Raw genomic sequence first — 27512 nt, 5'->3', positions numbered from 1 at the left:
CAAAATGCAAAATGTGAGTTGGCATATACTGTAGTAGTGATTAAGACGTTACTAGTCATGTCTTCAGCATGTGCATCATATCAACAGATTTCGTGGTGCATGACTAAGATGTACTATCAACAGCAGCAGTTCATCTGAGAGGAAGCATTTGTCATATTTGGGGCTGAATTGCTGTTCCTTTCTCTTACAACTTTCTTAGAAGAATGGCTTTACGCCCAATGAACAGTCATGACTGGAGCTTCTTGAAAGTTTTGCCTGTTAAATATCTGTTTCATGTGCACCCGTTCAAAGGCACAGAAGCCCTCGGCTGAGGGATAGTGAATGGACCGGCCCACCTGTTAGGCAGAGTGAGGCAGCTACCTCAGGCAGTAGATCCGGAGTGTCATAAACAGGCAACAAATTGTTAGTAGCTATTACTACTACTATTTCTATTACTATGACAGCTTGGGAGGTGCTTGTGGGATTCTATGCCTCCAGTGCCAAATTAACTTGGCTTTCTTAGCTACAGTGATCCTTAATCTTGGGGGAGTAGAGTCCCCATATGTTGCTCCATCTCAGACAGCAAAATGTCTTGGGCTGGCTCAATTATGAAGGCAGGGAAGAGAGAGAGAGAGAAGTTCATTGGAATAACCTGCCCCCTATGGGTGAAATCCAGTTGGTGCCCTTGCACTCATGTGGAACTTTTGCCCTTCTGTAGCATGGCCAGTAGGCTGTCCAATGACTTCTGAAGGAACACAGGTTTATCATAGGTAAAGGTAAAGGGACCCCTGACCATTAGGTCCAGTCACAGATGACTCTGGGGTTGTGGTGCTCATCTCGCTTTACTGGCTGAGGGAGCCGGCATACAGCTTCTGGGTCATGTGGCCAGCATGACAAAGCCGCTTCTAAGCAGCGGCTCAGAGCAGTGCACAGAAACGCCTTTTACCTTCCCGCCGGAGTGGCACCTATTTATCTACTTGCACTTTGACATGCTTTCAAACTGCTAGGTTGACAGGAGCAGGTACCTAGCAATGGAAGCTCACCCCATCGTGGGGATTCGAACCGCCGACCTTCTGATCAGCAAGCCCTAGGCTCAGTGGTTTAGACCACAGTGCCACCTACGTCTCTATCATATCGTATCATAGCCCTGCACTAACCAAAGAACAGGTCTCAAAATAAGTTCTAGAGTTTTGGAGGACCTGCCAGAGTAGGCTGGGAAGTGATGTGGGGAGTTTTAGGAGGAGAGGGATTGGCAAAAAATCACCTCCTCATCTCTTTGTTATCAGATAATACTGCCACTGGATTGAGTGTATTCTGTTGAATGTTTTAAATCTTTTTCATGCTTCCCTCAGATGCATCAAAGAACAAGAAATAGGTAGGGCACATACATGTGGGAGAAGCAGCAGCAGCTTAATGCCAGAGTCATCCGCCTCCCAGCTTTATTGATCTCTGCCCATCCCACCCCTCTAAAAATTGCCTGAACTGGAGGATTTGTGATGCATGAGCCAGATAAATCCAGTGAACAACCTGGCTTACGGTAATTCTTTCCTTTGCTCACCAGCCTGCAAATGAAGGATAATGTAGGCTGTATTCTCCCCCCCCCCCAACACACACACAAAATGGCAGAGTGTGCCCAAAGGCCTGAAAGTGAAGCACCATCTATCTCCTCAGCTGCTTAGCCAAACCCTGTAGCAGTCTACGTTATATGGCTCCATGAAGATCTGCTCATGAAATGGGACAAGGGCTTTGAGACTTTATATCACATAGGTGACCATGGGCTTGTAGCCAGGATTTATGTTTTTTTTGGGGGGGGAGGCTTTATGTTTTTTGGGGGGGCAGTTAAGTATTTTTATTCATTTACTTGATTTTATGGGGAGAAGCTACCCCCTGCCTCCCCTTTGCTATGCCTATGTAGGTGACCCTATTTTTGTGATTGTGTACATGCACCAATTTTTGTGATTGTGTACATACAGGTGGCGCTGTGGGTTAAACCACAGAGCCTAGGGCAGGCATAGGCAACCTTCGGCTCTCCAGATGTTTTGGCCTACAACTCCCATGATCCCTAGCTAACAGGACCAATGGTCAGGGATGATGGGAATTGTAGTCCGAAACATCTGGAGAGCCGAAGGTTGCCTATGCCTGGCCTAGGGCTTGCTGATCAGAAGGTCGGCGGATCGAATCCCTGCGACGGGGTGAGCTCCCGTTGCTCGGTCCCTGCTCCTGCCAACCTAGCAGTTCGAAAGCACGTCAAAGTGCAAGTAGATATATAGGTACCGCTCCGGTGGGAAGGTAAACGGCGTTTCCGTGCGCTGCTCTGGTTCGCCAGAAGTGGCTTGTCATGCTGGCCACATGACCCGGAAGCTGTACGCCGGCTCCCTCGGCCAGTAAAGCGAGATGAGCGCCGCAACCCCAGAGTCGGACAGTGATGGTCAGGGGTCCCTTTACCTTTACCTTACATACACCAAAAACATTCACCCTACTGTCTCTAGGTGCCTACAAGGCCTCTGCCCCCCTGGAATGGGATTTTATCCCTGAAGTTTCAGGGGCAATACCAAATGGGAGAAAAATTCATACAAACCATCACTACTAAATCACATCAAGAGAACTATGCTGCACTCTGCACTCGTTCATATGATTCTCAACCCATAAAGCTGGTCAGGGAGACTAAACGGCCCATCCCCCACCCCACCCCACTCTGGAACCACTGGCAATTTCATTGCATGGTATTATGCATATCCAAAGCCAACAGACTGAGGGTTAAAAACATAATCATATAAGGCTCTATGCAGACAACATTGCCATTAGGTTGAGTGACTCTTGCGAGCTACACCACATTTAAAGACAGAATTTGAAACAGATGAGAAAATGGTTGGCTTAAAAATTAATTTTGAAAACTACAATATTACGTTTTCAGTATCAAACCAAGAGTTCAATTACATCTTCAAAATTACTGAGTAGTTGAATTCATCCCCAGTCCTTTCAGTTTGTTGTTGTTGTTTAGTCATTTAGTCGTGTCCGACTCTTCGTGACCCCATGGACCAGAGCACGCCAGGCATTCCTGTCTTCCACTGCCTCCCACAGTTTGGTCAGACTCATGTGCTTGGGACTAAACATACAATGAAAGTTGAGCAAATCATATGACCTAAATTCCCCCCTTGCTGATACAGTGAACAAAGAAACTGATTAAACAATGGAAAAACAGGAACTTATCACTCTTTGGGTGGATTGCTGCAGTCCAGATGAAGGTCATACAAAAATATCTCTATCTATGCCAGGTTCTCCACATTGTGCTCTGGTTGGTGCAGCTGAAGCAACAGCAGAACATTCTAAATGATTATGTATTTCAAGGTCAAAAGCCTAGGCTCCCATTGAAACATCTGTATGTTGAACCAGCTGGAGGGGCATTGGGGCTCCTAAGCTTAGTCTGATACTATGGATTCTTTCAGCTCTGCAATATTATCAGCATCCTTACAAAGACAGACCTAAACATGGATCAATATAGAAGTAATTTGTTAAAAGGGAAATGCATATGGGTACAACCCTTGCTTAAAAAATAGAAAAATAAACTTAGCTGACATTCAAAACCTCTTTATCAAAAAATACCTTCTCTATAAGGAAAAAACCCCTGACAATGCATCTCACCTCTTTATTACCTATTACTCACAATCCATCAATTCAAAATGATGCTCCTAAATGTACAACATCATCGTGAAAGAATACGCGACATTTTAAGCTGTTGGGAGTTTACAAGAATGAAGGAACAGTCACTATAGAGCAACTTCAAGCTGATATTGGAATCCTAAATTGTTAAAAGCAGAGGAGCCCTGCCAGAAAAAAAGTTAGAGACTTTGTTTGGTCTGTGTTTTCATTACCAAAGAGTGTTTGCAGACTGAGCTATACTGTGAACAAGGCCATAGTAAGATATTTAGTCCCATCTCACAGCTTTTTTTTTTTCCCCAACCATTGCGATAAGCAGCATTGGAATATTTCTGGAAAAGGAAGATGCAGGAAGACTAATTAGCTTTTTCAGGGCAGTTCTGTGAGTAGCCTTAGAGTCCTGTTGACAGGAATGGAAGAATATTGCTTATGAATAAGAACCTAATTATCTCCTCCCATTGTGAGAGTGCTCTCAGTACTCTTTGTGCCACATCAGCCCCTTCCTTAAAAAAAACAAGCCTACTTTTCATCAATATGTGTGGAAACTGTCCAAGGGTATGGCAGAGTTACCTCAGGCTTTTGTAACTGATTTTGCTGATCAAAGGCATAATCTAAGTATAGCTCTTGCCTCAATCTGTCTACCACTCTAGGAACAATAAAGCTCATATCTATGTATAATGGGAGGCACAATAACATGGGTTCATCCATATCAGTTAATTACAAGGTAGCTTCAGCCACTTACATTCTCTGGCAGTCACAGGAAGTTAATAGGACAACCTCTCAAGGTTTACAGCAATGTACCAGACGATCGAGATAGCAAAGGGACACCCAGGAAAGTTTTTGCTAAGTTTTTGCTTACCTCCAATGGAGGCAAGAACATAAAATAACATTTTAAAAGTGAATCTGTTTATTCACATGCATTTATTGAAATATTTATAAGCCGCCTTTCTGGGTTGAGTCGACCCAAGGTAGCAAACAAAATGCAAGCATAAAAATATACAGTGTTTGTAACAAAGCTTAATAAGTTCAAAATAAACAACCCTGGTGCATCAAAATATACTTCCACCACTTTGAAAAATCAGTTACAGAGCCAACACAGTGAAACATCAGTACAAAAGAATCAATAATACACTTTAAGGACCAAAGAGTCTTGTAGCATCCAACAGATTTTTAAATAGCATAAACCAGAGGTGGCCGACATGGAGCTCTGCAGATGTTTTTGGACTATAATTAGCACCAGGCACAGCCTGAATGGCCAATGGGCAGGGATGATAGGAGTAGTAGTCCAACAATCTCCCACCTTGTTGATGGTTTCTATTGATGGGTTAATGACTGGTCATGTCAGCCTTTGTTTCTTAATAGCTTATCCCCAGCCAGCTATGTCAAGGTGGGCTAACTTTGGCTTTTTTTGCACAATAGCTTTTTGGGTGTGATCACCCACTCTCCCCCGGCCGGCTGCTGCCACTGAACCCAAGCCGCCTGGAAATTTGCTTTAAGAGGTCAAAATTCCCCTGGATGGGTATGTAGGCCCCCCAATAAAGGATTATCCGAAACTTAACCCAGCAGTGTTAATTATTCTACCAATTCCTGAAATTATGGGTGCCCCTGCATCCACAACTCAGGGGTTCTAGTTGTTGTTTAGTCGCTTAGTCGTGTCCGACTCTTTGTGACCCCATGGACCAGAGCACGCCAGGCACTCCTGTCTTCAACTGCCTCCCGCAGTTTGGTCAGACTCATGTTGGTAGCTTCGAGAACACTATCCAACCATCTCATCCTCTGTCGTCCCCTTCTCCTTGTGCCCTCCATCTTTCCCAACATCAGGGTCTTTTCCAGGGAGTCTTATCTTGTCATGAGGTGGCCAAAGTATTGGAGCCTCAGCTTCAGGATCTGTCCTTCTAGTGAGCACTCAGGGCTGATTTCCTTAAGAATGGATAGGTTTGATCTTCTTGCAGTCCATGGGACTCTCAAGAGTCTCCTCCAGCACCGTAATTCAAAAGCATCAATTCTTCGGCGATCAGCCTTCTTTATGGACCAGCCAGGGGTTCTTAATGCATTATTAAAATGTGACACCAGAGGGAGGTGCAGAGCAACTAGCAAAGGGCAGCCGGGAGACAGAAAGAAACCAAGGTAAAAATTGCTAACTTCAGCTTTTGAAAACAGAGGTCTTGTATAAAACTTGAAAAGCACAAAAGTTGAAACTACTACATTTGTTTTAAATTCCAAGAATAAGTAACAATCCTTCTCAAATACAAAAGAAAGTGTTTTAGCACACAAATCCTTTTGAATGATCTCCTGAGATGTGATGTTAAAATTCAAGTTGCTTAAAAGTACTGGTGCTTGGGTATGTCCAATGGATCTCGTTGCCAAGACAACTAGTCTCTTCTGCAACATTGCTGAGCATATGTAATTTTTTTAAATTAAGTTTGAGCTTTGAGATACTGTACTGCGTTCAACATATAAAAGTAAAATATTATCAGAAATTTGTAAGATATAGCAAAAGCTAATGTGTATAAAACCGTGCCCACCAAAGGTCAGTAGGCTATTGCTTTCTTTTAAGGTCTGCACCCTAGGCAGCATTGGCCTTGCCCATGACTTTATACAGTATGTGAAACTAAAATATATATTTTTGCACCTCCTTGCATCACTTTACACTAGTTTACACAGGATTGGTTTGCAATTTTTTGGCCTTCAAAGATGGCTAGCCATCCCTGGGCAAGAGTGGCGGTTGGGGGTGCGCAAAAAATACAAAAATGAAGCTGGTGGTGATTGCAGCCCTTAAAGTCAGCTTTAAAGACCCATTACCAAGGCGGAGACTGCGCACTGGGGTTAAGTCTGAGCCAAGCGCTGCTACAGGTATCAGGTTACACTTAAGTCAAGATTCTGAGGCAAATAAACGAAAGCAAAAACAACCACCCCCAAACTAAGCCACATTATAGCGCCGGCAAGCCTCTATGCGTCGCCAACAGAGACCAAATACAGTAAAGGCATGAAGCTTCTCGGAGCCTGGCTCTTTAAGGAGGCCCCGCCTCTCTTCCGCTTTGCGCCCCGCCCCATATCGGCGTCGGAGGAGAGTGGGGAGGCGCGGCACGTGCCGGGAGGGGCGTGGCCACCAAGCCAGCATGGCGGCGGAGGCAGGGCGCCGTTGGGGTGGGGCGTGGCTTCGAGCGGGGAAGAGGCGGAGCCAGGCGCGGGGGCGGGGGAGGAGGAGGAGGAGGACAAGGGCCGGAGAGTGAGTCTCAGCCAGCCAGCTGAGTTGAGAAAGAGAGAGAGAGAGAGAGAGAGAGAGGCCGGCGCTGTTTAAGCAGCGGCAGGGGAAGGAGACCCGACACTCCCCCCCCTACGGCCGGTCAGTTGGTTGAGGCCGTCGCGTGGCCAGTCAGTCGCTGCGTCCGCCCGCAGGTAACGGCTGTTGCTTGCGCCGGGCTCGCTCGGGGAGGGGGGAGGAGGAGGAGGAGGTGGGGGCTGTCTGGCTGTCTCCTTCCCGTCTCTCCCCCCCCCTTGCTTCGGCGAAGAGGGGTTCCCAGCCCCCTGTGCGTTTTGGTGTGGTGTTTTCCTGCGTGTTTTCTTAACCCACGCGCAAAACGCTCCCCCTCCCCCCGTTTTCTCCTCCTTACTTCGCTTGAGGAATAAACAATAACAGACTCCCCTCCCCCCAAAACCAGGCCCTTCCTCCGCGTTGTCACAATTAACGCCCTCGCCCTCCTCTCCTTCCCCCACCCCCTTGTCCCTTTGCATCATCCCGCGGCGGCCGCACCCCCCCCCCCCCGGACTCCTCATCCTCCTCCACATCCTCGAGTGCAGTAACAAGTCCTCCAGCAGCCCAGCCTCCTCCTCCTCCAGCCCTGTCCCTCCCCGAGAGCGCAAAAGGCAACGTCGGCCGCAACGACAACAACACAACGCCCTTTGTGCAGCCTCAGCCGCGTAGAAACTGTAAGCTCTTTCTCTCTTTCTTTTCCTCTCGCCACCAATGGATCCCTAACCTCAACGAAAAACAGCGAAGGGTCCTGTCGCGCTTTGAAGGCTTGCCGATTTTATTGGGGGCCTTGTTCCGCTGTTATTGTCTTCTTGTAGTGTCTTACGTAGCTGTTGCATGACTAGCAAGTTCTTTGTCGTGTTAAAAAGTCTGCTTTCTTTGTTTTCTTTTCCCCCATCCTCACCCCCCCCCCTTCTTTACCTCCTTGGAAAGCTGCTTTTCGTGTCTGGACGGCGGACTCTGTTTGACATGTTCACAAATAGATCAATTACTGTAGCCTCACACACTTAACAACTGTAAATTACATATGTCGGAAAGCAGGTCACGCTCTGCTTCCGGTCTTTTCCTGCTTTGCTTCTTTCCCCTACCCTGGCTGCATTATTCTGTGACCCAAAACAGGCCAGGGCCAATAACTTTTTTTTCTCGTTTTGCCTTAAACAGATATGACACCTTGCTTTCCAATTCCAGGAGGACACCTGCTCAGAATTATTAGTGCCCCCATCACTTCGTTGTCCCTAATGCATTAGTTTTGGATTACTACGGTCACTTCCTTGATTTATAATATTGTAAGCAGCTTCAGCGCTCTTCCCATAATTTACAAATGCATGAGATCAGTATTTCCTGGAGCAGAGTGTTGATAGGAAGTTTTTTTGGGGGGAGAGGGGAGAAACTGTTGATTTGCTTTTCTGACTGTGTGGTACCAGTGACTTGGGGCCCACAGGTCTCCCTTGTCAGCTGTTTCCTTTTATTTGTTGTCAAATCGCCTGTGCTTCTGGGAAAGTCTCATTCTCAAACCAGACATGGGCAGAACCTTTGCTGATTGGATGCCATAGGCCATGTGACCAGAATCAGGGTGCGCTCCCTTCCTCCACCACCTTCTTTGTGTGTAATTAATGTTTTGGATAATAGGAGCAGGACTGTATGTTCTGGGTCTTCTGGGGGAGGCGGCAGAAACACACTCCTCTTGCGGTGCTCTGCAGTGCCTGTTGAGAGAGGAGGATCCTGGTGCAGTGAGGGTGCTGCTGCTGTTACTGTTCTCATCTAGCTTTACTGTCTACCATATAGAGCAGCTGTCCAAGTGATTAAAACATTATCAGAGCGGAACAGGCTCTGCTTCCCTTCCCTTCTAATGTTTCTTTATCCCCAAGTATGGTTGTATATGACTCATAATGATTTCTGCATTCTGTATAAAGGGTGGAATTTTTTTTTTATTTAACTGTTGAATAGTGATTTAATTCTTTTTCAGATCCTTCCTACCTCCCCTTCCTGGTGATGTATCACCTTGTAAAATGTGTTAAGGGTCACCATATAATATATTACATTGAGCTCAAACTTAAAAAAATTAATTTAGGACGTAGTGTTGATAACATTTAGTACTCAGCATCTCAGTGGCTGGTTCAAACAGAGTTTACCTCATGTTCAGCTTACTGTTGTGCAACAAGGTACATTTTGCAAACACACTGAAAGCATCATATAAAGTTAAGTAATAGTAAAGTGCTTGAAGCACTGTACAGTATTTTGATTCTCCTTACAGCAATCCTATAAGACAGGTATATGTGAGGCAGAGAAGGTTTAGTCATGAGGTAGTGGAAGGAGTGAAATATGAATCAGATACTACCTATTTTTATATAGCATCAGTCTGAAATACCACAGTGCAAATAGCTCTTCTCCCATGATATTGAGAGGAAGAGGAAACATGTATAGTATACTACTGTTATGTACCCTCATACGTGGCCAGGGCATTCTCTGAAGGCACAAGATGCAATCACTTTGCTGCAGCTCTATATGTGATCGGTGCCTGGGTGGGAGACTTCCTGGTGACTTGTGCAGGCTTATCATTCCATAAAGGATGAAAAAAGGTGAGGGAAATGGGAAAAGAGTTTCCTTTATTTTTTCAGAACTCTGGAACCTGTGGACCAGGGGAAGCCTACATGTAAGACAATAACCTCAATAATAACAAAATTATAGAAAGTCAGTGCTCCGTGTTAAGGATTTCCCAGAGTTCTTGGAATTCCTAAGAAGGGGAAACCCTACATTAGAGTTCCCATAGCTTAAATAAGTTGCACGTTATCTCAAGCATGCTTCTTTTGGAATTGTACGTAAAGGACACATACAACCAATGTATTTTATTTACAGAAAAACCATTTTCATCTTATTCTGGATCTGGACTCTGATACTCCACAAACAACTGTACTTATTTTACAGGGCGATGGCGAATAATCAGTTGTTTACCACACTGAAATGGTGTAAAAACCGAGAAGTATCTAGAGCCACCTAGTGACTGGTAAAGGAATCTATGTCAGCCAGCCAGTGGGATTCAAGGGAGGGAGAGGTCTCTAGCGGGCTCTAGCAGAGAGAAGAGGGAATCTTCTAGAGGGTTCTAGTGAGTTCTGCGTCACTATATAAACTGAACTGCCCACCACTAGTTGATCAGTATTTTAAGTGCTTTCCCGTCCACCATGGCTACTGTTGAACGATCTTTCAGTACCCTTCGAAAGGTAAAGACATGGCTCAGAAGTACAATGGGAGAGGACAGACTGACTGGGTTGTGTTTGATGAGCGCCCATCGGAAATTCTTCAAGGAAAATCAGGACTGGATTGAAACGAAAGTTTTAAACAAGTTTTCTTCAAACCCAAGAAAAATGATATTAGTATAAGACATGTAACTAGAATAAAAATAAAAAAAATTTCAAGCAAATAATTGTAATAACTACCGTAATAAAGCACTGCTATAATTATATATAATTTTCTTAAAATTTTGGTTTCATTCGCCTTTTCCGTGCTGAAATGTCACAACCTGAACGACCATGGCTTCCCCCCCCCCCTAGTTTTGATCCTGGGTACGCCCCTGCTTTGCTTCCTAGTCCGAATAAATTATGTGCCTTTAAAAGTTGCACCAGCTCATTAGAAAGTGGTGCCAAATTTATAATATAAATATCAGCATGGGGGGATAGGGTGTAAACTAACCTTTCAATTGATCACAATAATTACATCTAGTCAATGCTAACTTCTTGTTTAAACCTATTCAAGTAGTGGTAGGAATTGCCTTACAGCAGTAAAGAATAAGGAATGCCCAGTTAGAATGAGTGGTGGCACCAGTTTCAAGAATCACTTAAGTACTTTAACCAGTTTCAATTCATGGGAAAAGGGATCTGTATAAAAGGAAGAAAATGTTGAAAAGTTTAATGATTGGTTGCCCTGAGGCTATGGTTTTCTAAATTTAGTCCCTAACATGAACACTCAGATCTTTGTGCTCAAATAGTTCATTTTAATAATAGGTTGTTTATCCAATTTCTACATATAGCCCACACAAGAACAGAAGTGACAGTATAAAACAAAAGGAAAGTCACAGTGCATTTATGCCCCCTCCCCCGGTTAATCACTTCTACTGAGTGGGTTTTGATGGCTTTTTGTTGTTCAGCTTGCTTCATTCTTGTGAGCCATTAGAAGTATTTGTTTTATAATATGCATTCAGGATGTAAGGTTATAAGTTTATAGGCACCCTATCCCTGGCTATAGTCAATATGTTGGTCAGACAAGCTTGCTTTCACATAAATTTATTGTGTAACATTTTAAGCCAGTAATGGAAAAATCTTGCTTATTAACTAGTTTCTCATAAACTTTCAGGCTTAAGTTTTTTTAATTGATAAACCCTTTTTAGAAGACATCTGAAGGCAGCCCTATTTAGGGTGGTTTTTAATGCTGTATTGTGTTTTTAATATTTGGTTGGGAGCTGCCCAGAGTGGGTGGGGAAACCCAGCCACATGAGTGGGATATTATTATTATTATTATTATTATTATTATTATTATTATTATTAAACTAGGACAGCACTGGGAATATTTGACTTCCCTAAAGTAAGTGACAGCTTCTGTTCTTAAGAGTATTTTTCATGGTATACTTGAGCTTCTTAAGCTTCAGGATAATAGATGATATCCAGTGTTAGTCATACGCAGGAGCAGATTCAGCTGGTTCCTCCCACCATTCCTCTGCATCCAACTAGTCCCTGACAACTTGATACTGGGGATTAAACCTGGGACTTTGCATGCAGACATGTTCTATCATTAAGACATAGCCCTTTCTCCAGCTACTCTTTATCCTTGGGCCCATCCATAGTCTTCTTTCAGCATCTCTTATTTGCTGTACTTGGCATAGAACCTGTGGGCCAAACTAGATATTTAAAGGATTTTTACCCTGCTCTTCAGTTACAAAGGCTCCCAGAGTAGCTTGCAAAGTTCAGTAGTAAAACAGTCCCTGTCCTCAGGCTTACAGTCTAAAAGGCAAGAAGGAAAAAGGATTGAAAGGGGAGAAGAAAAAGCAAATGGACATTAGTTCTTAGAGTTCTTGAAATGATAAACTAGAATGGAAATTGTTCAAGGCAAGGAGGAGCCAAAAGTTGCATGCCTCTCAACAGAGATAATGGAGAAGCCCTTCGGTCCCATTTCTTCCTAGCCAAGTCACATGTGACAATATTCTGACTCCTTGTCAAAGCAAAGCAATTTTGGTTGCTGCAAGTTTTAGCAGAGGATTAGCTGGGATAAGGGGCTGCTGCACAAAATTGATTTTGCTCCCCACTGCTTTTCTATCAGTGGTGTGTGTGTGTGGAGAGGAGAATACACAGATTCTGTATACTAAATGTAGCACTGCTGGATATTTACTCAACATCTCTTACTGGAAATCTCTAACATAAAAACCTGTATTCCATCCCAAGCTTTTTTCAAAGTTGTTATGACATAAGTTGGTGGCATTTTCAGCTTTGATCTTTCTCTCTCCTTTTAGGGCTGTAGCATTCTTTAAAAATGGGCCGGATTTTCTTGGATCATATTGGTGGTACTCGCCTGTTTTCCTGTGCAAATTGTGACACAATCTTGACCAACCGCTCAGAACTAATATCTACTCGTTTCACAGGGGCTACTGGTCGAGCCTTCCTATTTAACAAGGTTAGTTAAAAAGACCTGCAACTCCTTAAGTGCCACCACACTCTGTTCCTGCAGTGCCTGATATGGTGAAACAGAATTGCATGCTGGAGAGCAATGTGATGTTAACAGTGGCTGAGGTTGTAGACTGCATGCTAAATGGTTAACAACATGTGTAGCTGGACCTATCTGGAAAAAAGTCAGCCCTCAGTTCCACATTTGAAATGGGAAAGTAATAAACGGTGAAGCACTGGAAACAAGAAAGTAAGCAAGGCCAACTTGTGAAATACTCTATCATCGTCTGACAATCAAAGTCACATTTATAGGGAACCAACTGGTGAGTGGGATTATCAGAGGCCTATAATCCATAGTTCATTATAAAACACTAGGCAACTGTATTAATTTAAATAATTAATATAATATACTGAGTGTTGTCTACTTTTTCTTTGTAGAGCTCCTTTCAAATTTTCCCAGATTCATTGGTTTGCTGTATTAGGCTGGTGCAGTTCTAAAACCTGGCACTGTCAGCTTTGGCAGCCAGTGCTTCCTTCACAGAGTGCCCTATGAAGGTCATTACTGTTAATGTGTCCCTGCAGTTAGAGATGAAGGCTCTAAGCAATTCCTCTGTAGACTAATTACATCTCAAATTCTTTCTATCCCTTTTATCTGATATAGGTAGTAAATCTGCAGTACAGTGAAGTCCAGGATCGGGTCATGCTCACTGGACGCCACATGGTTCGTGATGTGAGCTGCAAGAACTGCAACAGCAAGCTAGGCTGGATCTATGAATTTGCCACTGAAGACAGCCAGCGGTATAAGGAGGGCCGTGTTATCTTGGAAAGAGCTCTAGTCCGAGAGAGCGAGGGGTTTGAGGAGCATGTTCCATCTGATAACTCATGAATGAACATCTCAGTTGTCTCCAGGCTTTCGCTGTTGAAACTTTAAAAAGAGAAAAATCAACAACAAAAAATCTACTTACATACACTGTCACCTTAGCATCAGCGTTGGATTCATGAACTAGAGAGTGGGAAAGATTGTGAGAGAATTTCAGACAGAACTTTCCTTTATTTCTTTCTCCCTTTTTATCCCTTTCGGTTCATAGGGAATGTTGAATGGATGCTGTAACTTTGCTTTTTCTGTTAAAGTCTCAGATATGTAATCATTTGAAGTTACAAATCCTCTGAAAGCAATTTGGAATATTTCTTTCATTTGAGAGAATACAGTTGGATTTTAGTTTGTAAAACCTGTTACATCAAAAGGAAAATTTTAAGTGTAGCAATCTTTTAATTTATTTCAATTTTTTGTCCTTCGTTTTAATTCGATTTTAGCCAGACTTTTCACCTGATCTGCTGGCTTAAGAGGTCCGAATTTATGATGAGTGCTAAAGGTTCAGTGTTTAGTCCAGTTTGTGCTGGCCGTTGATTCATATTCTTGTTGGGGGTTCATTGGTAGTACAGAGCCTGTGCTTGTCTGTACCTTATTTTTTTTGTAACCCCAAATTTTTCTCATTCCTCATTTACCTAAGCACCCCTTCCACCATAGGGCTGGTGTTGACTTTTTTTTAATAGGGCAAAACTGCTTGTCTTCTCAGTTTCCTGATGTAACTTACACAATTATATAGACAAATGGCTGTCCAGTCTTGTGTTGCTTCAGAACTATGTAGGTAGTGATGGGTGGGACTTGAGCAGTTGCTGCAGCTTTTTTGTTTGTTTGTTTCCTGGCTGACTTCCTTAAATAGAAAAGTTGCAACTCCTAATCTTAGAATTTCCCTCCTTTTTAATCCATAGCTTTGCATTAGAAACCTAACTATAAGGAAGAAGGGCATGCCAGCATGTGCAGCCATGCATACAACTAGGCATCTGATCTAAATCTGTTTAAATGGCTAACAACCTGTCTTCAAATGCTGCTTCTGATATCAAAGCTCTTACTCTTAGTTGCATCTTTCCATTGTGGTGCTGCACCTTTACTGCTTTCACCAGCAGAAGTTCATCTGGCTGTACTTGGTCATAGGTTATCTGGTGCTTCCTGTAGCAGTTACTTGTGTTGCAATACTGGATCTTGCTCACCCGAAAAACCTTTCTGTAGACTTTACTCAGGGGTGCCCAAATGTTGCTGCCAGCATGGCCTGCCAAGCTACATTTCTTGGAAGTCCAAGACCTGCATCTTGAAGATATTAATCACAATTTTGTACTCTCCTTGTCAGTAGGTATTTGCTAGACAAGGTATTTGCCTTACTGTAGTTGATCCTCAGCAATCAGATAGCACCTGTTAAGTTCTGCCACTGAGCAAGGAATGCAAATAAAGCATCCATAAATCTGGAGGATCAGTCGTCCTTACTTCAGTCCTAACCACACTTGCACAGGCTGGGGCAAGGGGTTGCCTTTGCAAGTGCCTTTAGGAATACTGTTCCATGAGCCATGCCTCCCATATATAACTTGCAGACTGGATGAGGAGTTGTATCTTGCACTCCACATGTGGCATTCTGGCCATTGAGCTGTAGTTTGGGCACCCCTCTTAGCTTGATAAGTAGCTCTAATATGCAACTTAGAGGGGCAACATGTAGATTTGTGTACTGGAGCTAAGTCAAATCAGGATACTTAAACAATAGTGTACTTGTGCCTCAGATGAGTAAACTTTACTATTGACTTCAGTAGTTCCCGATTATTTTAGTAACTTAACTGGCAACTTGTGATTGGCAGTCCTTGATGTACTCTACATGTATTTTTGATGTTGCAGTACAATAAAGTTTGTTTTGTCCTGCATGGTCTCCAGCTCTATGCTTCACTGGCAAGAACACTTCTTGAGACTTTTTTTGTTGTTGTTGGTTGTTTTAAATATACAAATGTAAGGAAGGAATGGCAGAGATTTACAGTGGAAGGAGATAGCTGTTGTATATTGCAACACAGCTTGGTTGGAACAGTCTACCTGGCTTCCTGTAATGGGAGTCTCTTTTTGGTCTCTCCAGGCCAAAATAAAACCTTCCTTCTCAGGTGCGGGCTATCACAGCAAAAATTTCTTTTGTTTTTTAAAGGGTGCGCCATTACAAGTAGGTAAAGCAACATGGATTGCTGTTTTCAATGGAGTAGGGTGCATAGCAGATTCATTTCTGCTTAGACAGTACATACCTTTTTGACTACAAACATGCAACTGTTAAAGTTGTCCACCTTCCGCTCCTCCCTCAGAATCGGATGCTGTAGGATGATCAGCTATTCTCTGGCAATTTGGTTCCTTATAATAAAATTTCTTACTTCAGATTGCCATAGCTTTCTAGACTCATATTCAACAACCATAAATACACCAATAAATGATATTATAATCTCCCACTTGCAATTCCCAGCAACTGGTATTCTGAGGTATACTGCCTCCAGCTTGGAGAACATAGCTGTTGTTGCCAGTAGCCACTGATAGCCTTATATGGCATGAGTTTTTCTAATCCTCGTAATGCCATCCAAGGTGGTGGCCATTACTTTTAACTTTCATTTATTTGTTTCATAAGTGTCTCAATCACTATTCAAAATGCAATATCCTGCCCCCCTCACAGTGGATTGCAACATCTATTGTTCCTGTTTCCATCATATACTCTGGAGGTTTGGTGGGGAGAGACAGAAAGAGTCATTGTGGATCTGCTGCAAAGTTTTCCAGAGCATAACCCATCTAATGCATCCAGGGGTGCAAGGCACAGCACTAGCTGACTGGTACCCGAAGCTGTCCTGTTTTGGGACACAGGAAAACGTATCCCTTTGGCTTTATAATGTAGCAATGGGGAAGCAGTACATCTGCTCAGGGCCAGAATACAAGAGCCCAACAGGGATAAACATCTTACCCAGCAAATAAATGTTTGGGAACAAAAAATATCAGCTGGAACCCCTGATCCAAGAGTGAGATAGTGCAGGAATAGCTGGAAAAACAACAGCTTGTGCCAAATCAACCAGATGTGTTTTTTTTAAAGATTTGATTGAATTGTTATGTCCACTTAGGGAAGATTGAAAATAATGCTAATAAAAGGAAGGAGCCCTTAGATGTGGCATACATTAGGGCTTGGGAAGCTGATTCATTTCTGTACTGCACAGCTAAAGTAGAGGAAATCCACTTAATGGATTTCTGTTCTTAGGCCTGTATGTAATAGCTCATTAGAGGAAATACACCATGCCAACATTTTGGAGCAGCTTCAGCACTTCACAGTAAGATGCAGTGCCATATTTCTCTGCATGCTTATTAGACAAGACAGCAGTGGGATGCTTCCTTTTGATCTGTACCGAAAAATAACTAAATAATAATCTTGAGGGTTTCCAGTGTAGTATTCCTGTTAGTCTTGCAGAAAAGGAGGTCTTCTGGCATCTCACAGCTGCTATTTTTGGTGAAAAACATGCCCACAATTTTAGGTTGTGCAGTTATAGCTGATTGGGAGGATTTGCATGGCAAACCCTACTTTCCCCCAAAGATTGAACTTTTTGCGATAAGGAAAAAGATTGGAAAATCCACTGGGATAGCACTTGTTTTGATGCAATGTCATTTCGCCTTCCTACAAAGAAATTGGGATGAATGCTCATTAAATAGCCAGAGTCATCTAATGTCCCTGCAAACAAACCAGGATCAATGCTTAATAAACAGGTCGGCTGGAAGCAGCCTAAAGGATTTAATATGGCGTGAGCTTTTATAGACCACAGTTTACTTTGTCAGGTGCATGGTGTGTTATCCTGAGTTACAGGTACCGGTATGTATACAGATGGTTTGGGAGGGGAAGGTGTAAAAAGTGAGGACAGAAACAAATGAAAGGCAGGCAGTGCTAATTAGGTAGATACTTTTGGGGATGCTGGTGTTGTAATATGTATTCTAAATTGTCTTAAAGGTCATCTGAAAACTAGTTCCCAGACAGTACAATTTATATGCAGACCATTCTGCTAAAAGATGCAGAAGTAATGAATACTTTTAAGTGATTTTAAGGAAAGACTAGAGTTTCCTCCAGGCATTCATTGTAAAGTAGGAATTTATGTTTTGCGCTTAATGGGAGGAATTCAGTATTTCAATCTTTTGATTGTTCCAGTGGTGCAAACGTTTCTGCTTGTCAGGCAGAACGATATTCCATCTTTCCACCCTATGCAGTGTGCTGAGGGTTCCCCCAACTCCCCCTCCTGAACCACTTGGGGGAGGGGAGGAGAGGAAGTCCTGTTACACAAGTGAAAGTCTTCCTGCCCTAAGTGGATCAAAGTGTTCTAAGGGCTTCATTTGGGAGACTTGCCAGAGCAGGGTGGAAAATAGCATGGCAATTGTATGCCCTCCTGTTCTCTTAGTAAATCAGAAGTTGACTCAAAAGCCCTTCTGTGAACACAATGGCATCAACTAGACTACCCAAAGTGATCAGGGAATCGTTTTCATATTAGGAGTACCTTTAAGAGTCGGAAAACTAGTTGTAAAGGCCAGGAAATTAATGCATGGTGCTTTTTCAGTTACAAACAAATTAGATATAAAGAAGAATGCAGTTGTGATGGGACTGGCAGCAGGGAGAAGGCCTAGATCTGTGGGTGTGGTGGGGCTGGGCTGGACTGGGCATTTTGCCAACAGTAGTGAAAAAGCTTGGCCCAGCCCCATGCACAATTGAACAGCTGACTGTCAAGAACAAAGAGACAAAACAAGAAACCACTCTGCTCAAAGAAAGCAGGCTCACAAGCTCCCTTAGTATATTAAATTTTGATTCGGCATCTAATCGCTGCAATTTGTCCCCGTCACTCGCAAAAGAAGTGCTACTCGTTTGCTCAGCAAGTTGGTTATTGTAGATTGCTGCTTCTAGGCTTTCAGAGGGGATAAATAAGGATATAACACAGAGTGTGCAATTTTCTTAATACATATTTTTTGTAGGCCAGGGCTAGGGTTCTCAGTCTATGTTCTAGGTACTCTGGTGTTCTTCAAGGAGAAGATTTCTATTTGTGGACGTACTTCTCTAAAAGATGGCTTGTCTACCTTGGCTGATCTTTTACTGTAATTCTTACCTATGGCAAAGTGTTGCTATTTTCTATAGTGCAATCACCAATTCACATGAGAACCCAGTTGCTGAAGAAAGGTTTCAATGAAGGTAGAAAGTTGTGAAAACCCATTTGATCTAGGACAGGGATGGGGAATATGGCCCCTCCAGGTGTTGGTAGTCTTCAACAACTATAATCCCTGGTTGGGGCTTTTTCAAACCACCTCTGGTCAGAGAAGATATAACCATATCATCTCCATATAGGAGGGCAATGGCATCTACATTTCTTGTGGCAGGTGGGCTTTTATCTACCAGTAATTTCCCAAGCAATTTAACATAAAGTGGTTAACATAAAGTGTTTGACTTCCTTCATAGTCTGGATTGGGGTAGTTAAAAGACCATTCCTGCCTACTCTGATTTTAATAGGAGCATCTTGATAAAGACTTTGAAGAAGCATCAGCAGCTTTAGGGTCTATATCAAGGGGTTGCAATTTGGCCCACAGATGGTTTCTATCTATTTAATCAAAAGCTGATGGATAGGTCAACAAACACCGCAAAGAGCCTTGCATTGTTTTCAACAAATTTCTCAATGAGGTGGGACAAAAGTATAACAAAAGGATCAATGGTGCAATAAGAATTCCTTAAACTGGCTTTCGTTCTGCATATAATACAACTGGAGGAGATCCATTCCAGCAGCTTATTAAGTAAAAACAAGTGGCATATATTTTGGAAGAGATATCCAACAGGATATCTGTAATTCTGGGGAAGAGAGGGGCTGCTCTTTTTCAAAAATAGGATAAACCACAGATAGTTTGAATTAAGCCAATCGGATTGATCTCAGCAAATAATTTAGCAAGTACAGGAGCCCACCTGTTGGAGTGTGTTTTAAACAATTCTGAACAAAATAAAAAATAAAAAAATCCTTCCAGTAGCACCGTAGAGACCAACTAAGTTTGTTCTTGGTATGAGCTTTCATGTGCATGCACACTTCTTTCAGCACACGAAAGCTCATACCAAGAACAAACTTAGTTGGTCTCTAAGGTGCTATTGGAAGGATTTTTTATTTTTTATTTTGTTTTGACTATGGCACACCAACATGACTACCTACTTGTAACTTAAACAATTCTGGTTTCAGATCCTTTTCATATCCAGCTACCAAGAAACATCATTACGGGTGGGTTAGCCACTTGGATCTCTGTTGATATTAGAGGCCCTGCATCTGCATTGCCAGGCTCCTTTGTAGGGGTGCTTTTCTTCCAGTCCTGATACGACTCCCCATCCAGACACATTAACATGTTTTGATCTCTTTTACTGTTAATTTTAATTTTTTTTAAAGCTGTTTGTATTGATGATTTTAATATTTCTTGTAACCCATTAGAGGTTTTACTAAAATCAAGTAGTATATAAATTTGTTAGATAAATAAAAGTAAGGTGTAAGTTTCCATATGATGTGGGCCCCGACTGACAACTTGTGCCACCGTTTTTTGGGAAATTTGTACAGGCTGTCAATCTGCTAGCAAGCCAGATTCAAGGTCCTTGTATTAATTTACAAAGCCCTGAACAACTTAGGTCCAAGCTGCCTTAGGAACCACCTGGAGCCTTATATCCCAGCTGGATCCCTGAGATCATCTGCAGGAGTGTTTTTGGTCGTCCTCCAAACTGGCGAGGTTTATTTGACAGCAGCAAGAAACTGAGCCTTTGGTGTTGTCAGCCTGGTTTTGTGGATTACTCTTTCATTAAAGATTTAGCAGGCACATTCTGTTTTAATTTTTAAATGCCTGCTGAAAACTTTTCTATTCTGCCAGGTTTATGCAGGCAATTAAGAATACACATTTCCATAATAGTTGATTTCTGATTTTAATTTTTTTTGTTTTTGTCGCATGGTTTTATGCATAACTGTTGTAAACCACAATGATACTTTTCATGAATATGGTATATACTTTTTAAAATATAAAATAACTATACTAGATTAATCCATTGAGGGAGTGCATCTGTATGGAGAATGCATACCTGAAGGAGCGTCTCCACCCCCATTGTTCTCCCCGGACACTGTGGTCCAGTGCCGAGGGCCTTCTGGTGGTTCCCTCACTTCGACAAGCCAAGAATCAGGCAGAGGGCCTTCTCGGTAGTGGCACCCACCCTGTGGAACGCCCTCCCACCAGATGTCAAAGAGAACAACAACTACCAGACTTTTAGAAGACATCTGAAGGCAGCCCTGTTTAGGGAAGCTTTTAATGTTTAATAGACTATTGTATTTTAATATTCTGTTGGAAGCCGCCCAGAGTGGCTGGGGAAACCCAGCCAGATGGGCAGGGTATAAATATATTATTTATTATTATTATTATTATTATTATTATTATTATTATTATTATTAGTGACATCACGCACACATGCTCCTACGGTTCTAGGAGCACATAAACACCAGGATGCACATACACTGTTTCAATAGTTATTGTAGCTTTGATTGGGCCCTGACTGCAGGCAGAAAATTGCTCCTTTTGCACAGCTAATTATAGTCCCCTGCAAATAGCTCTCTCTCCGGCTATTAAATCACAGCTATCTGTATTCCATTAACCTGCGCTGAACAGAGAACCGACTGCATTTACTGCGTGCTTGCATGGCAATGGTTAACTGAGCTGGCGAGATTCTGCTTACCTCAACAAAACCAGCCGCAGTGAGAAAGGGAAAACAATGAATGGGTGGAGATGAACAGCCCGTCAGAGAAAGAGCTATGCATTCCGGCTAGTGCAGTCCAGACTGCTGCAATGACAGTCTGAAGGTTGTAGCAGCCTCTGGAATCTGCATTCAAACTGAACATCAGCCTTCGCTTGCAGGTGGAGCCCCCCCTCCTTTTCTTTTTGGCACAAAAGGACTTACTGGTATTCACCATTGGGACTTCCGAGACATGGCCAGTAACCAGGCCAGCTTACAGGATGACCAGAGCAGGCATTGCAAGTTCTTATCCTATATGTTTTACCAAGCTGTCAGAGATCACAAACCTGTCTGGATGCTGGAAGACATGAGGACTATGGAGTATTTCTACTGGGAAGAAAATGCCAGCCTGAGGACGTATTCCCCTTCCGAAGCCCTGCTCTACGCCGTGGTACACAACCACCTGCCTTATGCCCAGTACCTGCTGTCTCATTTTCCGGAGGAGGCTCTCAAAGTGCCCGGGGAACATTTCTGCTATTGCCCTTCCTCTGCTCCTCACTTGGCCATGGCTGTCACCTACGACAGGAGAGACATTCTGGGGCTGATCATCAGCATCTCCCACAAGCTGCCCAGCCTGAACTCCTACATCAACCGAACTGGCTGCTTCCACCTGGAAGATGGGAAGACCCCTCTGCATCTCGCCTGCGAGCTCCTGAGGTCAGAGACGGTCCTGATCCTCCTGGGGAATGGGGCCTCTCCCAGGATAGAGGACAGCAAAGGACTGACACCGCTGGACGTCATCCTGGAGCAGATGTGGGACTCCAAAGTCAACGTGGCGTCCAAAAAGCTCTGCCTCGATTACCTCTTGCTCTTCATGCCCAGCCCCCGGTTCAAGATGAGGAAGGTGCTGCAGGAGCACCCGGAGCACTGGGCAGTTCTGCTAGGGGAGGACAAGTTCAATAGCCTGGTGGGGAACATGCCTGCATCTTTATACCTGCAAGCTATGCAAACCATCCTTCAGACTCTCCCACCCTCCCATTTCCCTAAAAGCATCCAGGAACTTCCTATACCTCAGGCATTAAAGCCCCTGCCTCGCTTCGGCAAGCAGCACCCAACAAAACATATGGTAAATGTTTTTCCATGACGTTATGCTTTTTTAAAGTGTCACATTCAATTTGTGTAATTTGTTCAGGTGGGGTTTTCAAAGGTGCTTCAGGCTGCAAACCAAACCCCCTGTGCACTTCCACTTGAGCTAAATGGGACTACTCTCAAGTAAAGGATTGCTGCCTTAGGGGGATTTGCTGCCCAGTTATTATTGAATTGGTATCGAAATCTGGGCTACTGTTTGATGCCGCTGAAAATCCCAGCCTTAGTATATGTTGTCAAATGAAATCTATTTTTTTCATATTAAAAAACCCCTCCCATTCCGTGCATGTGAAAATATTACATTGAACTGAATGTACATTTTGCTCACTGAAATCAGTGTAGCAGCATTCCTGATTTATTGTTTGTATTTTATGTAAATTATCCAGGTTTTGCATTGTTGTTATTATTTAAAAGGCACTGTTTTCACAGGGCATTATATGGACCAGGGGGTCCCAATCCTGTACATTGCTTGATGCCTTAACATCTATTAACATCACTGAGTTTTAAGGATCATAACTCTATGCAGGATTGCAGCCTACCAGATCACTGTGCTGTTAGGGGAGCATGTGGTGGGGGTTAAAGTAGGAACTCTTTTTAAGTTTTCTCAAGTACTGCATAATGAATCAGCAGTTATGGTCATAAATGTCTTGGCCTTCAGTGCTGCTACAGTGGCAAGGAGTCCCTCTGGCTGCAAGATTCTGTTGTGTCACCTTAAAACATTGAGCCTTTCTAGCAAAAGCTGGGTAGGTTGGTAGTGTGATGGAAAGGACCCAATAAAACCTGCATAGATGGAATTCCCTTTCAAAGCTGAGTGGTGGGGGAAAGACCAATTTCCACAGCACATCACAATGTACAAGACATACCCTTCCCCTCCCCATTCCTCTCTGCTCACAGTGTCACTGTAGTTTCAAGACTGAACATGCCTACAAAGGAAGATGCGGCATGGCCCTTAATGCTAGAGACCTGCAGTGGTTGCTTGTATTTTTTTCACTGCAAGAAGCGATGTAATATTAAACAGCTGATGCCCCCCTTCCCTGTAAGAAATGCAGTGTGATCCTTGCAGTTGCTGAGAAAGAATGCTGGCAGCCTTCGCCAACCCAGTGCCCTCCAGATGTTTTGGGCTACATCTCCCATCAGTCCCAGCCAGTGTGAAAGCTTTTGACTTAGGAAATGGTACCCTCCCCACCTTAGAGGATGAGACCTTGTGAGTGAATGTACGAAGGTCACAATCATCAACCAAAGAGTTTGGCCTGTTTGCCTGTAGACAGGCTGCTCCTGCCTCTCTGCCCATCCCAACTTATCTCCCCCACCCAACCATGACCACTGATGTAACCTGCCTAAATAACGACCCATCAGCATTCCTTCAAGGTGCACAATCTCTGTAGCTCCAGATGCATGGTTTCTGTTTTTCGTTTGTTCGTTCATTTTACCTCTGCCAGAAAGGATTGTGTTCCTTACATGCCCACGTTGTAGATGGGCAACACATGTTTGCTCCTCTGATTTTGGATCGCATGCTGTTTTCAGCAAGGCATCTCTGGCCAGAAGAACACTTGATAGCCAGGGATGGGCCTTGATGCTTTCCTGGAAAGAGAAGAACGAGATGCTCTCACCCCCCCACCCTCCCACAACCCCAGAATTCCACAAAGAAAAGCCAAGCAGACTGGCAGATGAACCTTACCTCAACACAGGCGGCAGGCAAGCAGCCTCAACTGCACGTGGAGGCAGCAGGCTGGCTTAGGGGTTGCAGGGTAGGTTGTGTAGCTGCCACTCCCCACCTCTGCCTGAGGCACCTGTCTCACTCTGCCTTATGGTGGGGCCAGTCCTGAGTGAAAGCCCAGCCCTAAGCATGTCTCCTGGGAAGCAGCTCGTATGGAAATCGAGGGGAGCTGCTTCCTGCTGAACAGGCTTAGAAGCAAGTTCTGAAACCCTGGACAGCCCCTGCCAGTCTGTGAGTACACTGCTGAGCTATACGGACCGAGTGGTCTGATTAAGCATCTGGCAGCTTCATAGGATCCTATGTACTTTGGAAATGGGGCTAAAACATTTATTTTTCTTAAGGCAACTTGGCTTGATAATAACCATTGCTCTGTATAAAGCTGACCTGTTTTTCACAGATAGGTCCAAATTCCATGATGATGGGCAATGCGAAGCTGTCCCTTTAATGTAAAATGCCTAAGAAGACTCAGAATTCAAAACAGAGAATAGTCAGTTGTGCAATTTCATCCTTGTGAACAAATGAGCAGGTCTTTGCTGTGCCTAGTGGATGCATAGGAACTGGTGCCCTAGCATACGCCAGGCATGTTGAGGATACTATCTCAGTCTTTCTCTGAAATTTACCTCTGCAACAAAATGTAAGCTATGTGTTCTATTAGAGCCAGTGGGTTTGAACAGATCTACATGATTTGCAAGAATCTCCTGTTACGTTCTGGTATTGGCGACTCCCCACACGTACTTGACAAATCAGACCAAATGCCCCAATCTAGCCGAGCATTTTGTTCTCAAAGCCAGCCAAATGCCTATGGGAAGCCCGTCTAGAGGACATGAGCCCAGCAGCACCTGCCCCCCGCCAACTCTGTGACATAATCCTGCAGCAAACTGAGAATTTGCGCCTGCTGAACTTCTGCCATATAGCTGTTCAGGGCACAAGAGCGCCTTAAAAAACAAAACAACAACAAAAAACAACAACAGACAGTTCAGCACCCCTCTTCCTTTCCATGATTAAATCCTCAGCATTTTGAAGTTCACAGGATTGCCTTAGCCTTATGTCCACCTACATAAAGGAGAGGCATCTAGGAAACTTTTGCAGTACATTTCTGATACAGCAAAACAGAACCAGTTTCTTTTTTTCTTTTTCTTTTTCCTAACCAACCAGCCACACAGGCAACACAACTAAATGCCAGCCAGAGTAAAGAATTTTTTAAATGAACTAAGGCAACAAATGCACACACACATGTGTGTGTACCACTTGAATCAATCAATGCTAAAATAATAATCAAATTGCAAATAAAGCCCACATCAATAAAGCTAACTATGTTGCAGCAGACAATCTAATACAGTAAATCTCATTTCGGTGAAAAATGATAGGGGAAAATGTATCTGAGATATCCCCACGCAATGCTAGCAATTATCTTGCTTTATATTGTATGCACCCTACCCTAGCAAACATTTTGAATGCAAGACCCTCTTTAATCTTTCAATCTATTGGAAAATGACACATCCTGTAAATTGGTGTCCCCCTCGCCCCATTTTGTATTAGCCGCAGCAGACAAAACTTGGGAGCAATTCCCTGAACTGTGAAGGCTGCTCACTTTGCAGTCTTGTCGCTGCTCAGAGTTTCCTTCCTTCTTACAGAAGGGAGAATGACTAGGGTAGTATTATACACTTGCTAAGCCAGTCTCACAGAAGATTTAGAGGTGTGTCTAACCATATCTTTGCAGCAGCCTCCCAAGTCAGGCTAAGAACAAAGGAACCTCTATGCACTGTGACTGATCTACAGAACAACAGAGGGGGTTGTTGGGCCTGGACCCCAGCCTGTGCCAAGGAGACACCAGCTGTTGGAATCTGTGAGGAAAGGGCTGGGTCTGGTGTTCTTTTCATTCCTCTTGCAGCTGCAGCTTCTAATTTGGATGTCAGCAAAGATAGGAACAAGGGTGGCACTCTTTAAGCAAGCACTATTTAGGAATAATCCCACAAAGGAGATATCTGCACACTGTTTTCGATCGGATAAAATCTCCCTGAATGAACCAAACCTTAAAAAATCCAATCCAAATTCAAACAGATTTAAAGGTCAAGGATGAAACTGAAGGAGGTTCAGGATGAAATCCATGGTCACCGATGGCCATTGATGAGAGGAGATGAAGTGTACTTTTAAGACCAGGAAGAGAATGGAAGATTGCAAAGTTACAGAATAGAGGTCACTGTTTTGCTTTCAGGCACAAGTCAGCAGCCTGCAAAAGCTACATCAGAACTGGGCAGGGATATCATTGGCGATAAAATTTGTAGGGGTTTGCTTTCTAGAGTGGCCAGAGTGAAACACCAGAACTTTAGGGTTAGAATATTCTGGAAACCCTCCAATATTTCTCCGATGAAAATAGGGATGTCATATTCAATAATAATATTTATATCCTGCCCATCTGACTGTGTTGCCCCAGCCACCCTGGGCAGCTTCCAACCTATATAAAAACATAATAAAAATTTAAACATCAAAAAACCTCCCTATACAGGGTTGCCTTCAGATGTCTTCTAAAGGTTGTATGGTTATTTATCTCCTTGGCTCGGGGGTCGTATAACTCCATACCCGCCAACATTTCTCCAGTGAAAATAGGGGTGTCCAAAAGGAAAATCATGACATTCCAGAATCAAATAAAAAAACAGGTTGGCTTATACAAATGTGGGATGTTCCCTGGAAAATAGGAACATTTGGAGGGAAGGGGTCGTTCATTATAACTTGTGAGATGAAACTAACATAAAATAACAGTAACCACCCATTTTAATCTCTACCCATCCCCAAAACCCAGTATGGGGTATCTAATGACCCTGTATCCCTGAGATCCCAAGAGAAAAATTCTAGCTAGCCCATGGCTAAGAAAAACCTCTCGGCAACTTGTTTTAATGGTACTCAGGGATTGTGCAGGTCCCGCTGCACCGTGGGAAAAACAATCCATTTTAAGGGCTACCATTTCCTATGGGTCTTGCCAATGAGATTGCCAATTGAACGGGGGCAGGGGAAGGAGGGCTTTGTGCGTTTAATAGAGGCTTATTAAGTGCAGCACGACAGCAAGCATCATTACCTAGTGCCTGTACATTATGCTGCTGTTAAATGCACAGCTACAGTGCCTACTTTATAAACCATAGCTGGCTCTGAGCTCAGCTTTTAAAAAACCCAACTAAATTGCAGTTCTTTGCAATGCATATTTTGCAAATGCACATACCGGTATACTTGTTCTGATTAAGTAGGGTTGCCATGTTTCAAAAGCTAAAATTCCTGTTGAGCTTTTTTTTTTTTTTTTTTTTTTAGGAAGACCCCAAATTTTTGAGCTTTTTTTGTTTTTCGTTTAAGGAAGCCTTCCTGAAAAATAGTGAATTTAAGCATTTTGGAGCTTTTTCCATTGCGCTTTTTGCGCTTCAGCAAAATTACCCCTGACATCATTTTTTCAGCCAAAAAACAGGACATGTCAGGAATATTTCCTATGTATGGCAAGCCTGTATTAAGACATGGGAAGTAGCTTAGCG

The 27512-nt window shown here is 43.3% G+C and overlaps 2 protein-coding genes across 5 annotated transcripts; both read left to right on the top strand.

Annotated features, from left to right (window-relative positions):
- The first annotated feature begins 6900 nt into the window (after nt 1-6900).
- On the top strand, nt 6901-15283 carry YPEL5 (yippee like 5). 4 transcript variants are annotated; one of them, XM_033144628.1, is made up of 3 exons: nt 6901-7035; nt 12387-12547; nt 13199-15283. In XM_033144628.1, the coding sequence occupies exons 2-3, from the start codon at nt 12407-12409 to the stop codon at nt 13421-13423; spliced, it is 366 nt and encodes a 121-aa protein (XP_033000519.1). In that variant the 5' UTR covers nt 6901-7035; nt 12387-12406; the 3' UTR covers nt 13424-15283. The 4 variants fall into 4 exon arrangements, with proteins under 4 accessions (XP_033000519.1, XP_033000520.1, XP_033000521.1 ...); XM_033144629.1 differs by lacking the exon at nt 6901-7035 and adding an exon at nt 7466-7566; XM_033144630.1 differs by lacking the exon at nt 6901-7035 and adding an exon at nt 8152-8175.
- Nucleotides 15284-21358: 6075 nt separating this feature from the next.
- LOC117044151 (ankyrin repeat domain-containing protein 9-like) lies at nt 21359-22743 on the top strand. Its single transcript, XM_033144626.1, has one exon. The coding sequence runs from the start codon at nt 21388-21390 to the stop codon at nt 22276-22278; it is 891 nt and encodes a 296-aa protein (XP_033000517.1). The 5' UTR covers nt 21359-21387; the 3' UTR covers nt 22279-22743.
- Nucleotides 22744-27512: the final 4769 nt, after the last annotated feature.

Source organism: Lacerta agilis, chromosome 3 (genome assembly GCF_009819535.1).
Source record: "Lacerta agilis isolate rLacAgi1 chromosome 3, rLacAgi1.pri, whole genome shotgun sequence".
In the NCBI taxonomy this organism is placed as follows: domain Eukaryota; kingdom Metazoa; phylum Chordata; class Lepidosauria; order Squamata; family Lacertidae; genus Lacerta; species Lacerta agilis.
The sequence above is the reverse complement of the archived record's forward strand: the minus strand, read 5'-3'. Positions and strand labels throughout refer to the sequence as shown.

Coding starts and splice junctions, on each gene's coding strand:
- YPEL5 (XM_033144628.1), top strand. CDS start 12,407: ATGGGCCGGATTTTCTTGGATCATATTGGTGGTACTCGCCTGTTTTCC. Junction 12,548..13,198: donor GAGCCTTCCTATTTAACAAG/GTTAGTTAAAAA, acceptor TATCTGATATAG/GTAGTAAATCTGCAGTACAG.
- LOC117044151 (XM_033144626.1), top strand. CDS start 21,388: ATGGCCAGTAACCAGGCCAGCTTACAGGATGACCAGAGCAGGCATTGC.